At 43.2% G+C, this 13,254-nt stretch overlaps 1 protein-coding gene across 2 annotated transcripts; it reads right to left on the bottom strand.

Moving 5' to 3' along the window:
* Nucleotides 1-1,984: 1,984 nt before the first annotated feature.
* Nucleotides 1,985-12,986, bottom strand: SYF2 (SYF2 pre-mRNA splicing factor). 2 transcript variants are annotated; one of them, XM_003891345.5, is made up of 7 exons: nt 11,873-12,909; nt 11,535-11,642; nt 8,749-8,874; nt 7,869-7,986; nt 7,192-7,282; nt 4,336-4,434; nt 1,986-2,739 (listed from the first exon to the last, which is right to left on the bottom strand). In XM_003891345.5, exons 1-7 carry the CDS (start codon nt 11,894-11,896, stop codon nt 2,574-2,576), a joined length of 732 nt encoding a protein of 243 aa, XP_003891394.1. In that variant the 5' UTR covers nt 11,897-12,909; the 3' UTR covers nt 1,986-2,573. The 2 variants fall into 2 exon arrangements, with proteins under 2 accessions (XP_021793318.1, XP_003891394.1); XM_021937626.2 differs by lacking the exon at nt 4,336-4,434 and having other exon boundaries at nt 1,985-2,739; nt 11,873-12,986.
* Nucleotides 12,987-13,254: the final 268 nt, after the last annotated feature.

The raw sequence follows: 13,254 nt of genomic DNA on the forward strand, positions 1-13,254 counted from the left end.
TATTCAACAGCAAGTAAGTGTAAAAGAAGTGAGCATCTAGGTGCAGAGGCTCAGCACTGCAAACCAAGCTCTGCTCCACTCTCCTCTTCATGCTGACTTTTGTCCTCATGCTTGCTACTTCATGACACAAAAGGGCTTCTACAACTCCAGGCCTCCTGGATGTGATCCAAGGAGGAAGGAAGGAGAAAGGGAGAAGTAGCCACCTCTTCCCATATCAGGAAAGAAAAGGTTTCTCAAGATAAATTTAGCTTGTGTCCTATTAGCCAGAATTATAACATCTAACCACCTATAATAGTCGACCTGGGGAACCAAGCGTTTACCTGGAAATATTACAACAAATTCACAAAAAAAATCTGGGTGCTGGTTGGTAATAAAGAATTAAATTAGGCAGAGGCAGGCAGATCACAAGGTCAGGAGTTTAAGACCAGCCTGACCAACATGGTGAAACCCCGGGCACAAATACAAAAATTACCAAAAAAATACAAAAATTAGCCGGGCGTGGTGGCGCGTGCCTGTAGTCCCAGCTGCTCAGGAGGCTGAGGCAGGAGAATCACTTGAACCTGGGAGGCGGAGGTTGCAGTGAACTGAGATCATGCCACTGCATTTCAGCCTGGGCAACAGTGCGAGACTGTCTCAAAAACAAATTAAACCAGGCAACTCATAGTCTACACACTACTCTTGCGTTCTTAGAACAAACTCTGCTGAGTCACAGTGAATTGTTCCTTTAAATACATTGCCATATTCTATTCAACAATATTTTTAAGGTGTTTTATAAGGCTATTGTGATATGCAGGATCAAAGAAGACGTAAGGTAGTGGAAATGGGAATAAAAAGATTGAAACATAGTCAAAGTATTTTCAGAGGCATCAAGGCTTTGTGATAGATCTGTGATTAAATGCACATAGAAATGGCAGGAGAGGAGCTGGGCTCAGTGGCTCACATCTGTAATCCCAGCACTTTGGGGAGGCCAAGGCAGGAAGACAGCTCGAGCCCAAGAGTTCGAGACCAGCCTGGGCAACATGGTGAGACTTCATCTCTACAGAAAAATAACCTTCTGTTATGTCCTTTTTCACGCTGCAGGTGGATATGAAAAATAAATAAATAAATGCCAGGAGAGGAAACAAAGGGAGAACAGAAATTTTTTCTAAAGTGCTGTTAATTTAAAGAGAATAATTAATCACCAGTGGCATCATATATTATGCTGTCTTTAAACACTAAAGTTGAAGTATTTGAATTTTTTTTGAGACAGAGTCTTGCTCTGTTACCCAGGTTGGAGTACAGTGGCGTGATTTTGGCTCACGGCAACCTCTGCCTCCCAGGTTCAAGCAATTCTCCCGCCTCAGCCTCCCAAAGTGCAGGGATTACAGGCACCCACCACCAAGCCCGGCTAATTTTTGTATTTTTAGTAGAGATGGGATTTCACCATGTTGGCCAGGCTGGTCTCGAACTCCTGATCTTAAGTGATCCACCTGCCTCAGCTTCCCAAAGCGCTGGGATTACAGGCATGAGCCACCGCACCCAGCCAATATTTGAAATTTTCTGAGCTTCAGATTTCTTTGAATTTAAAATGTCCCAATTAGATATTTAGCATTTCATTCAACATATAGAAAAAACAGCAATCTTTCTATCTGGAGTTTTATAAAAATACATCTATTGCAGTGATAATAGTATTGTGGTCATTTAAGTTTTTATCTTTCAGAGATACATACTAAAATATTTATAGATGAAATTACACACCTAGTATTTGCATCAAAATAAGAGTCATGAAGAAAGTAAATGGAAATAAAGATGAAGCAGGACTGGCCATGAGTTGATGATTGTTGAACAGAGTACTGGGTATATGGGATTCACCAAGGGTATTGGGTGTATGGAATTTCCCATAATAAAACGTTCTTTCAGTGTTTGTAGAATGGAAGCATATATGTGTATGAATAAATGTATACATACAAATATTTGTTTTAAATAATAGATTTAAAATGTTAGGAATTCTAATCCAAAGCATTTTATTGCTTTTTAAAAAGGGAACTGCACATGGTCAGTATCATGGGAGAATAGCTCCACTCCTCCCTGACCTCGGTCACAGGCCACCATGAGGAGAGACTGCTCTAGCCCTCCAGTGGCCACTGCCATCTTCCTCATCACTGTCCGTGGCTTTGGAGTCCATAACCCCAAGTGGCCCCTGAGTCTAGACTCTATCAAATTCCACAATGATAGCAACAATGACTGCATCTGATGTATGCTGCTGGCAATCTTAAGCCCAAAATGCTTCAAAGATTAAACAGCCATATACATTTAAAATACATAGAAAAATAATATAATTAGAATGTATACAAAGTAGATTATTACAAAACAACTTCACTACAAGAAATACATCTTATATCCAAACACAAAAATGTGGAAATATACATGAAAGGATATATGTTTAAGAAATCACATTTTTATTTCTAAATGCTGAGTGAGAAGGCATAGACTACTAAATTCTGGATTACTGATAAAATTTCAAAAAGAACTTGATTTTGCTATCAGAAATTTTTACCCCATTCTCAAGCTTCTATAAACAGTTCTTGAAGGGATTAGACAGCTGTTCCTCTTTCCAAATTCTGTTTAATTTCAGCTGTGTATTTCCCATAGAATCTTTCGGCTTTCTTGTTGAATTTGGCATTCCTTTCATTAATGTAGTCGATATCTGCATCATCGTTATAAGGACGTCTCCGGCTATATTTGTCTCGTTTTTCAATCCTGGAGAAAGAAGAAAATTTACAAAATTCAAAATTGCCTTCTCTTTTGATCTTAATAAAACGTGACCAAACAGGAATAAAATCTACATTTAGACTAGCACACATTGTGAAGGCTGGAGGAAACCAGGCCAGTTTTCATCACATTCAAGTTGAAACTGAATTAATGGCACAACTCAGAATATGAACTGTGAAATCCAGTAAATACAACAAATTCATCTTCAGAATGCTAGAGCAATCATCCCTTGTTGGGAACTTGACTGTACTGAAGAACCACTTAAAAGAAGATAACTATTGGCTGGGCATGGCGGCTGTAATCCCATGCCTGTAATCCCACTATTTTTGGAGGACAAGGCCTCCCAAAAGGTCCTCTGGGAGGATCACTTAAGCCCAGGAGCTCCAGACCAGGGCCTGGACAACATAGGGAGACTCCATCACTATAAAAAAAAAAAATGTAAATACATTTTCTAAAAAAGAAGATAACTATAACAATATTAAATAGGCCAGGCACAGTGGCTCATGCCTGTAACCCCAGCACTTTGGGAGGCCAAGGCAGGTGGATCACCTGAGGCCAGGAGTTTGAGACCAACCTGGTCAACATGGCAAAACCCTGTCTCTACTAAAAATACAAAAATTAGCCAGGAGTGGTGGCACACGCCTGTGGTCCCAGTTACTCAGGAGGCTGAGGCAAGAGAATCACTTGAACCCGGAAGGCAGAGGCTGTGGTGAGCCGAGATCATGACACTGCGCTCCAGCCTGGGCAAGAGTGAGACTCTCTCAAAAAAAAAAAAAAAATTATATTAAATAATAACCACAGCTAATACTGAGGGCATGATATGTGCCAGACACTTTTTTTTTTTTCCTGAGATAGGGTCTCGCTCTGTCGCCCAAGCTGGAGTGCAGTGCTGCAATCACAGTTCACTGCACCCTCCACTTCTTGGACTCAAGTGATCCTCCTGAGTGAGTCTCCCAAGTAGCTGGGACTACAGGCACACACCACCAAGCCCAGCTAATTCTTGTATTTTTTTTTTTTTTTTTTTTTTGTAAAGACAGGGTTTCGCTATGTTGCCCAGGCTGTTCTCAAACTTCTGGGCTCAAGCAACCCTTCTGCCTCAGCCTCCCAAAGTGTTAGGATTATAGGCAGGAGCCACCACACCCAGCCCGGACACTATTCTTAATACTTTACATGTATTAACTCTTAAAATATATTTTCATTCTGCTCTACCTAATAGTCACCTCTATCAGTATTAAGAAACACAAAACTAAGTGAAGAACATTTACTACAACATTCTTGCTTCTTCAAATCAAACAGGGGAGTGGTTGTTAAAGTAAAACACTTAAAGAAGGATCATTTTTTTACACCTTTCCTCTTCAATAGTAACAATTCAATTTCATCAATATTCTGCATCTCCATTCCAAATCAGATATATTCAACCCATACTTGCTATTCATCCCCAAACCACTATAGACAGGTCAAAAATTAGCAAGTATAATTTCTATCTTGTGAATTCATTCTAAGCACATCAGATTTAGGTGCATATTCCAAGTGCATTTTGTCATGAAGTATTTACAACGTCAGGCTGCTCTACTGAATGCTTACTGTTTTTCCAGATCTATGACCATCCTGTCAATTTCCTCTGTGGAAGGCACATGTGTTCCATGAAGAAGACTATTGGATGTTGGGAAAAACTCTTCTCCACTGAAAAGACAGCAAAATGAACTTATGGTAACACTATAAATGCTCCATTTTCTTTTTTTTTTTTTTTTTTTTTTTGAGACGGAGTCTCGCTCTGTCTCCTAAGCTGGAGTGCAGTGGCCCAATCTCGGCCCACTACAACCTCCGCCTCCTGGGTTCAAGCGATTCTCCTGCCTCAGCCTCCCGAGTAGCTGGGACTACAGGCGTCCGCCACCACTCCCGGCTAATTTTTGTGTTTTTAGTAGAGACAGGGTTTCACCATATTGGCCAGGCTGGTCTTGAACTCCTGACCTTGTGATCCGCCTGCCTCGGCCTCCCTAAGTGCTGGGATTACAACTCCTGACCTTGTGATCTGCCCACCTCGGCCTCCCAAAGTGCTGGCATTACAAGCTTGAGCCACTGCACCCAGCAAATGCTCCATTTTCAAATTTCAAACTAAACTACCATACACGATAAGAAAGAAAATATACACATGTATTTACTGTGAGATCCTACTTTAATTTTTTCTTTAAAAAAAATACAGGTTGGGTGCAGTGGCTCTCGTCTGTAATCTCAGCACTTTGGGAGGCCAAGGCAGGTGGATCGTTTGAGGTCAGGAGTTCAAGACCAGCCTGGCCAATACGGCAAAGCCCTGTCTCTACTAAAAATATAAAAATTAGCTGGGCGTGGTGACACACACCTGTAGTCCCAGCTACTCGGGGAGGCTGAGGCAGGAGAAGTACTTGAACCCGGGAGGTGGAGGCTGCAGTGACCCAAGATCGCCCCACTGTGCTCCAGCTTAGGCAACAAAGTGAGACTCCGTCTCAAAAAAAAAATTTTTGTAATTAAAATAATAAAAATAGGGTAATGTGGAGGCTGGGCACGGTGGCTCACGCCTGTAATCCCAGCACTTTGGGAGGCTGAGGCAGGTGGATCACCAGGTCAGGAGTTTGAGACCAGCCTAGCCAAGATGGCAAAATCCTGTCTCTACTAAAAATACAAAAATTAGCTGGGTGTGGTGGTGGGTGCCTGTAATCCCAGCTACTTGGGAGGCTGAGACAGGAGAATTGCTTGAACCTGGGAGGCTGAGGTTGCAGTGAGCCGAGATCACACCACTGCACTCCAGCCTGGGCAACAGTGCAAGACTCCATCTCAAAAAAAAAAAAAATAGGGCCATGTGCAGTGGCTTATACCAGTAATCCAGGCACTTTGGGAGGCTAAGGTGGGCACATCACCTGAGGTCACGAGTTCGAGACCAGCCTGGCCAATATGGTGAAACCCCATCTCTACTAAAAATATAAAAAAATTAGCCAGGCATGCTGGTGGGCACCTGTAATCCCAGCTACTTGGCAGGAGAATCACTTGAACCTGAGAGGTGGAGCATGCAGTGAGACGAGATTGTGCCACTGCACTCCAGCCTGGGCGACAGAGCAAGACTCTGTCTCAAAAAAAATAAAAATAAAAATAAAAAATAAAAAATTACAGAATTGAAAGGAACCTAAGTCATCAACTCCTCCAACACCTTCACTCTACAGATCAAAGAGCCAACAGGCAGAGAGGCTCCAGGACTTATCAGATGTCACAAAGTGCTAGGGACAGAGTTGGGATTAGAGCTCCATCCTGAGGTTATTTCCTTTTCCACTAAAGCAAACTGCCAAACTACAGCAGCCCACCACCTGTTTATGAAAAGAGGATTCATTTATGAATCCTCTGCAGCCGCTTTTGCACTGCAGCAGCACAGCTGAGTAGCTGTGACAGAGATTATCTGGCTCACAAAGCTGAAAATATTTACTATCTGGTCCTTCACAGAAAAAGTTTACCAACCCCAGCACTAAAGCATTCTGCCTCCTAAAATAATATCTCAGTAACTACAACAATCAGAGTGTTAACCAATCAACAACCAGTCTTAGAATGCCCAGTTAAGAAAAAAAACAAAAAACAAAACACAGGTGATTAATTTAATTGCTGTGAAGTAAGCAATAAACAGTGCTGTCAAAACAGAGACTAGGCCTGGCACAGTGCCTCACACCTGTAATCTCAACCCTGTGGGAGGCCAAAGAGAGCGGATCACTTGAGGCCAGGAATTTGAGACAGCCTGAGCAACACAGTGAGATCCCGTCTCTACAAAAAAATTAATTAGCCAGGAATCATGGCACATGCCTGTAATCCTAGCTACTGGGGAGGCTGATGTGGGAGGCTCCCTTAAGGCCGAAGTTTGAGGTTACAATGAATTATGATGGTGTCAATGCACTCCAGCTTAGGCAACAGAGCGAGACACTGTCTCTTTAAAAAATAAAATTAAATTAAAAAACCAGAAGGGCCAGGCAAGGAAGGGCCAGGCACAGTAGCTCACACCTGTAATCCCAGCACTTTGGGAGGCCGAGGTGGACGGATAACTTGAGGTCAGGAGTTCAAGACCAGCCTGGCCAACATGGTGAAACCCCATCTCAGCTAAAAATATAAAAATTAGTTGGGCATGGTGGCGGGCACCTGTAATCCCAGCTACTCGGGAGGCTGAGGCAGGAAAATCACTTGAACCCAGGAGGCAGAGGGTGCAGTGAGTTGAGACTGCACCATTCAGTGCACTCCAGCGTGGGCAAGACAGCAAGACTCCGTCTCAAAGGAAAAAAAAATCCAGAAAAAACAAGAGACCACCCTTAGACAGCTATTAATAACCCATACCTTAGCATTAAAGTATGTTTCTATTTATGTATACATACACACATACAAACACAAACACACAAATATATCCACATCAGCTCAGGATGAAAAAGGACTCACTGTTTTTCTCTCAGTCTCTCATATGTTTCCATGTCAGGTTTGATCTGCTTGGTCAACCGATGATACTGGCGTAACTGGGCAGCAGCATAATCTAAAAATATAAAATCAGAATCTGAGATAATATATTTCCTTGTTTGGACCTTCCTATTGAGAGAAAAATCTAAATTATCACAGGTAAGTATCGTTTATCCAAAATGCTTGGAATCGGAAGTGTTTCCGATTTTTTTCAGATTTTGGAATATCTGCATTATACTTAAATTCAAAATCTGAAATGCTCCAATCAGCATTTCCTTTAAGCATCACAGCATCATGTTGGCACTCAAACAGTTTTGGATTTTGCAACATTTTGGATTTCAGATTTTCAGACAAGGGACACTCAATCTGTGTGAAGTAATATATGCCCAAAACACTATTCTAAGCATAGCTTCTATCCTGAAGATGCTGACAAACAGACTTTGATAAATTTTACCATCAAGTATTTAAAAATCCAGCTAACTGAAGCACAGCCTTTTTTTTTAACTTCTGTCCTAAGAGACGTATTTGTACTTTTCTTGGTCTTTAGGCCTCATCAAGAATATCCCATGAAGCACAAGAGGCACATCCTTTCTTGAAACCAGAAACAATGAAGGAAATGACTAACAGCCCAGTCAATAAAGTTCAATAAAGGTCAATCTGACCTGAAAATCCCAGATCAGGGTTTTTCCTCTTCTTTTTCCTCTCCCATTTTTCTGCATCTTCTGCACTGATCTCCAGCAACTTCACTTTCTCATAGTCTTCTCCTCTTGATGCACATTCCTAAAAAGAAGAAAAAAGCTGACACCTACAATTATGATACAAGCAATAATTTCATCTACTTTACATCAAGAAAGATCCAATAAATATTAACCAATATTTTAATAGTATTTTTTTTAGTTGGAGTTTCACTGGCTCTGTCACCCAGGCTAGAGCTCAGTGGTGTGATCTCAGCTCACTGCAACCTCCACCTCCCAGGTTCAAGGGATTCTCATGTCTCAGCCTCCCAACTAGCTGGGACTACAGGCACATGCCTCCATGACCGGCTAATTTTTGTATTTTTAGTAGAGATGGGGTTTCGTCATGTTGGCCAGGCTGGTCTCAAATTCCCGACCTCAAGTGATCTGCCTGCCTCAGCCTCCCAAAGTGCTGGGATTACAGGCATGAGCCACTGCACCTGGCCACTGTAATAGTATTTAAAGGAAATTTGGGAATACACTATAGTATATAAGTGAGCACATGATACTTATTGAGTGTTAATCAGGTGTCAGACCTTGTTTTAAATGTTTTACATGCATTAACTCACTGAATTCATAATGAACTCAAATAATTATTGTTACAGTTCCTGTTTTATTGATGAGAAAACAGAGGTACAGAGAAGTCAAATAAACTCACCCAAAGTGTCGCAGTCGGTACTGAACAGAACCAGAATTTCAATTCTGGCAGCTTGGCCTAAGAGCCAGTGTATTCAACCACCATGTTGTAGTGTCTTGATACAACAGAATGAATGACTAAATCACTTATGAAGATAAAACAGTTCCTAACCTTTTTCTTTTCTTCTTCCTGTAGTTCCCACTCCAAACGAGCTTTTTTGGCTTCCCAATTTGCAGGTAATTTTAGTCTTTTATCTTCTTCCACAACTTCCTGGTGATTTAATTTACGAGCTTCATTCTAAAACCGTAACACAAGAAGTCTGTCAGCCAAAACATGAAAATAAATCCAGATACATTTTGCCTTCTTTGAGGAGGGTCAGGCAGGACATATTAATAAGGTGACCCCATTTTATCCTAAAAGCAACAGACAGCCATCATAGTATTTTAAGCCAGGGAATGGCCTAATAGGGTCTACATTTTTATGTAATCAAGAAAAATGTGTTGAGTTGCACTGGTTTGCTGTTCCAGAGCCCTGGGGGTTAAAATCAGCTTTGCCTCTATTGAGTTGTGTGGTCCCTTTTTATTGGATCAGAACAAGGTTTTGCAATATTGGGGACCATACTATAGTGGCACTTAAGTAGACTTTATTTGGCATTAATATTAAATCGGACAGGCACGGTGGCTCACGCCTGTAATCCTAGCACTTTGGGAGGCTGAGGCAGGTGGATCACCTGAGGTCAGGAGTTCAAGACCAGGCTAGCCAACATGGCGAAACCCCGTCTCTACTTAAAATTCAAAAATTAGCCGGGCATGGTGGCGCACACCTGTAATCCCAGCTACTCGGGAGGCTGAAGCAGGAGAATCACTTGAACCCAGGAGGCAGAGGTTGCAGTGAGCCAAGATTGCACCACTGCACTCCAGCCTGGGTGACAGAGCAAGACACCTCAAAAAACAAAATTACATCACATGATGTGAAAGACACTTTTTTTTTTTTTTTTTGAGACAGAATCTCACTCTGTCACTCAAGCTGGAGTATACTGGAGCATCTCAGTTCATTTCAACTTTCGCCTCCAGGGTTCAAACAATTCTCCTGCCTCAGCCTCCCAAGTAGCTGGGATTACAAGCATGTGCCACAATGCCTGGCTTATTTTTTGTATTTTTAGTAGAAACAAGGTTTTGCAGTTTGGCCAGGCTGGTCTCGAACTCCTGGCCTCAAATGATCTGCCCGCCTCAGCCTCCCAATGTGCTGGGATTACAGGCATGCACCACCACACCGGGCCTCAATTATCTTTTAATCCTAATTCAAGAAAAATGCCTCAATTTGGGTTAGAGGATTTAATACCTATCTTAATGCCTCTAATGCTTTCCAAGTTCCCCTCCTTTTAAAAATATTTTCAGTTTACATTGGCAAATGAAAAATGAAAGGAATTTGAAGTACCATTGAAGAGTCTTTTTTTTTTTTTTTTTTTTTGAAGCTTGGGGTAGCGGGGAGAGGTGTCTATTTTTAAATAAACCTAATTGTATAAAACAAAATGAGTATATCATCTTAAGGAAAACTTAAGTTAGACATTTCTTAGGTCATAAGCTGGTGGCAGTTTGTCCATGAAGCCCTGCCTCCTAATTTCCAAACATGTGTTCCTTACACAATCACTCTAAATATTTAAGCATGTCCTTTTAATTGTTTATTAGATTAACTTTCCCTAGGCAAAGAGAGATACTCCTCCCAACAACCATCCCTAGTATATTCTTGGCTCTGGAAAAGTCCTGCAATTAAAGACACCAAGAACACACATATGGTCAACAAAGTTGAGTCTCTTGCATAGAAGAAGAGAGCAAACCACGGGGAACTGTGGGCATTTGAGTGAAAGGGCGTTAGGAGGGGCTCGTTCCAGGATTTGGGTTTGTATCAGGTGACTAGGGGGAGGGTTAAGGATCTGGATTGAGTACTGTCAGAAAGCAGAGGCTTTCTACAATTAGGTATCTTAAATTTTTATATAGGAGGCAGAAGTAACGGAGACTAATGCTGTATTTGGTAATACCTATCACTGGTGTTAGCCAGAATAAAGAAATATGTGGTCATTCTTGTGCTTCAAGAAGTCTTCTTTGTTTTGTCTCACTACAACAGTCAGAGTGATTTTGGGGTTTTGTGAACTGATGGCCTGTCAGGTCACTCCATGCTGAAATAGGGGCTACTTTTCTCTTTCTCTGCTCCAACTGCAGCCAGCTATTTGCTGGACTCTTCTCCCTAATACAAATTTTCTTTGAATTTGTTCCCTTTGCTTGGATTCTCTTTCTCTAACTCCTTTAGTTGTCTGGCTTTCAAACAGTAGTTTAGGTGTCACCTATTACGAGGCACCCCCTGGAGACCCACAAACTGCATTCATCTCTCCTCCTCTGCACTTCCAGGGCACTTAAGACATCCGATTCCCTATCAACTGGCTGAACTACCACGCTGTAGACTTTCAAAGGTTTCCCATTATTTTTTTAATTTTCTTTTTATTCTTTTCCCCCAGAAGTCCTAGAGACAGATGATTATTTTCTCCCTTTTCAAACAGATTCTGATAGAAGATTATTTTTTAAATCAAGTGAACCAGGTCTCTTACTGACACAAGTTTCTTCCTGTCTCTAGCTCTACATATTTCCCTAGGTAAAATGAAGAATTTGTTAGAATCACAGAGCAGGGAGGTTGTTAGTAATGGAGACTCGCAAACCTAACCCAGATACATTAAATTGGATGTGGGTAGGAGGGGGGCTAGAGTGAACAGGTATATTTTCAAAAGTTCTCATAACGATCCCCATGTGCTGCCAGGGTTGAGTACCACCGAACAGAGCTTTCCTCTCAGATGATCCTGCTCTGTTGGTCTGTCAGACGCAGTGGTGTGGCTTCCTCGTCCCCTCTACAAAAGCGCAAAGGCTTGGCCAGGTGACGGATCTGAGCCGGCCTCCAAGACTACTCACCCGCAACAGGTGCAGCTCCCGGAATTTGCGCAGTCTCTGTTCGCGCTTCTGAGCGGCCAGCTCTGCCGCCGCAGTGAGGGACCCCTCTTCCGCGCTGTCCACCAGCACCTGCGGCAAAGAGAACTGGCTTCAGGCAGAGCCAGCTCGGCTTCTCCCAGGACGGCCCAGGCCGAGTCCCCGCCGGTCCCCACAGGCTGGGCCTAGGGCCTCCACCGCCGACTTGATCCCAGTGTCTGAGCCTCCCTGAAGCGAAACTAGACTTCGCCTCCACCTCTCTCCAGGCCGCTCCCCGGAACCCTCAACAACAAAACCCCCAGTGTAGAGTCGCTCGAACTCACCTCGGATGCAGCGACAGCCGCCATCACAACCTTTCTCTCTTCCCACTTCCGGCAACAACATATAGCACTTCCGTCAGCCTTCAGACAACCGGGCCGATGCGTACAAATGAACTACCATAAGCCCCGCCCCTTCCGGGCGGCCTCCGGAAGTTGGGACCCTTTTGGCTGTGAAACGTTTTGGATTGGGCAGGGTCTGGCGCAGCCGCGAGAAGCCGCGTGGGCAAGGACAGCGGGAGTTGAGTCGCCAAGGAAAGGGTTGGGAAGAGCTCAGAATCGGAGGACTAGAAAAAAATGACCAAAAGGAGTCTAATAGAAACTCCCCTACTCTGAACGCTGTTCCTGGAAACCGCCTTTTCAAAGACAGTGAGAGAAATCTAACATGGCTCACTCCAACTTGCTTCTAGCCTCGCAGGGCGGCTGTCTTCGCTCATTCCTGGGCATAAACCAAGCTCACCATGGGAGAATTTATAGTTTAACTTTTAAGCAAGGGTGAGCATAGCCCCTCCCTTAAACAGTCCCCCGCCTTGTTCGGGGGCTGAAACTGTCTTTATGAAATTAATGAAAGACCGGGAGGTTAGGAATATGAGGGGCGAATTCTGCTAAAATGTAGTAAACGATAACCAGCCATTGTTTCGGAGGACATCGGATGTGTAACTTCCCCAATTACTCCTGTAGGTAACGTCGTTATTGTAGAACCTAAGATTGGTCTTTTGAGGCATTTTTGAGACTTTCGCGTTCTGGTAACTAACTGACCCCACCCGGACTCGTGACTCATGACCCAACCGCTTCCTCTGCCCCACTCCTCCCCCAAGAGGCGGGCTCAGCTGTTGAGGAGTGTAGTCCACACCCCTATGATTGCATCTCCAACCAATCAGCAGCACCCATTCCCTGTTGCTCTGCCCACACCAAACCAGCTGAAAAACCCTAACCTCTGAGCTGACCCTTCAGGAAAACTTACTTGAGTGGTAACCCTTCTTCCCTGAGGCCAACCTCACATTAATACAACTCTATACTGCAGTAGCACTTCTCAGTGAATTGGTTTTGTCTGTAGTGGGCAGGAAGAACCTGTAGTGCCATTCATTCCTGTAAGTGGAAAGTTCTTTCCGTTTAGAGCTTAGCATGTTGTCACCTTCTCCAAGAAGCAGGTCTTGGCCAGGTGTGGTGGTTCATGGCTGCAATCCCAGCAAATTGCCGGGCCGAGGCGGGAAGATTGCTTGAGCCCAAGAGTTCAAGACCAGCCTGGACAACAAAGTGAGAATCAGTCTCTAAATTTAAAAATAATACAAATAAAAAGAATTTTTGTTTGTGTGTGTGTGTGTGGTTTTTGTTTGTTTGAGACGGAGTCTTGCCCTGTGACCCAGGCTGGAGTGCAATGGCACTGA

Source organism: Papio anubis, chromosome 1, assembly GCF_008728515.1.
Source record: "Papio anubis isolate 15944 chromosome 1, Panubis1.0, whole genome shotgun sequence".
Classification (NCBI taxonomy): Eukaryota; Metazoa; Chordata; class Mammalia; order Primates; family Cercopithecidae; genus Papio; species Papio anubis.

Excerpts from the sequence above, each read along its gene's own strand:
- SYF2 (XM_003891345.5), bottom strand. The coding sequence starts at position 11,896 with ATGGCGGCTGTCGCTGCATCCGAG. Across the intron at positions 11,643-11,872 it reads CGGCTGTCGCTGCATCCGAG|GTGCTGGTGGACAGCGCGGA; the intron begins GTGAGTTCGAGC and ends TCTTTGCCGCAG. Across the intron at positions 4,435-7,191 it reads GAGAGACTGAGAGAAAAACA|TGGAGAAGAGTTTTTCCCAA; the intron begins GTGAGTCCTTTT and ends CTGTCTTTTCAG.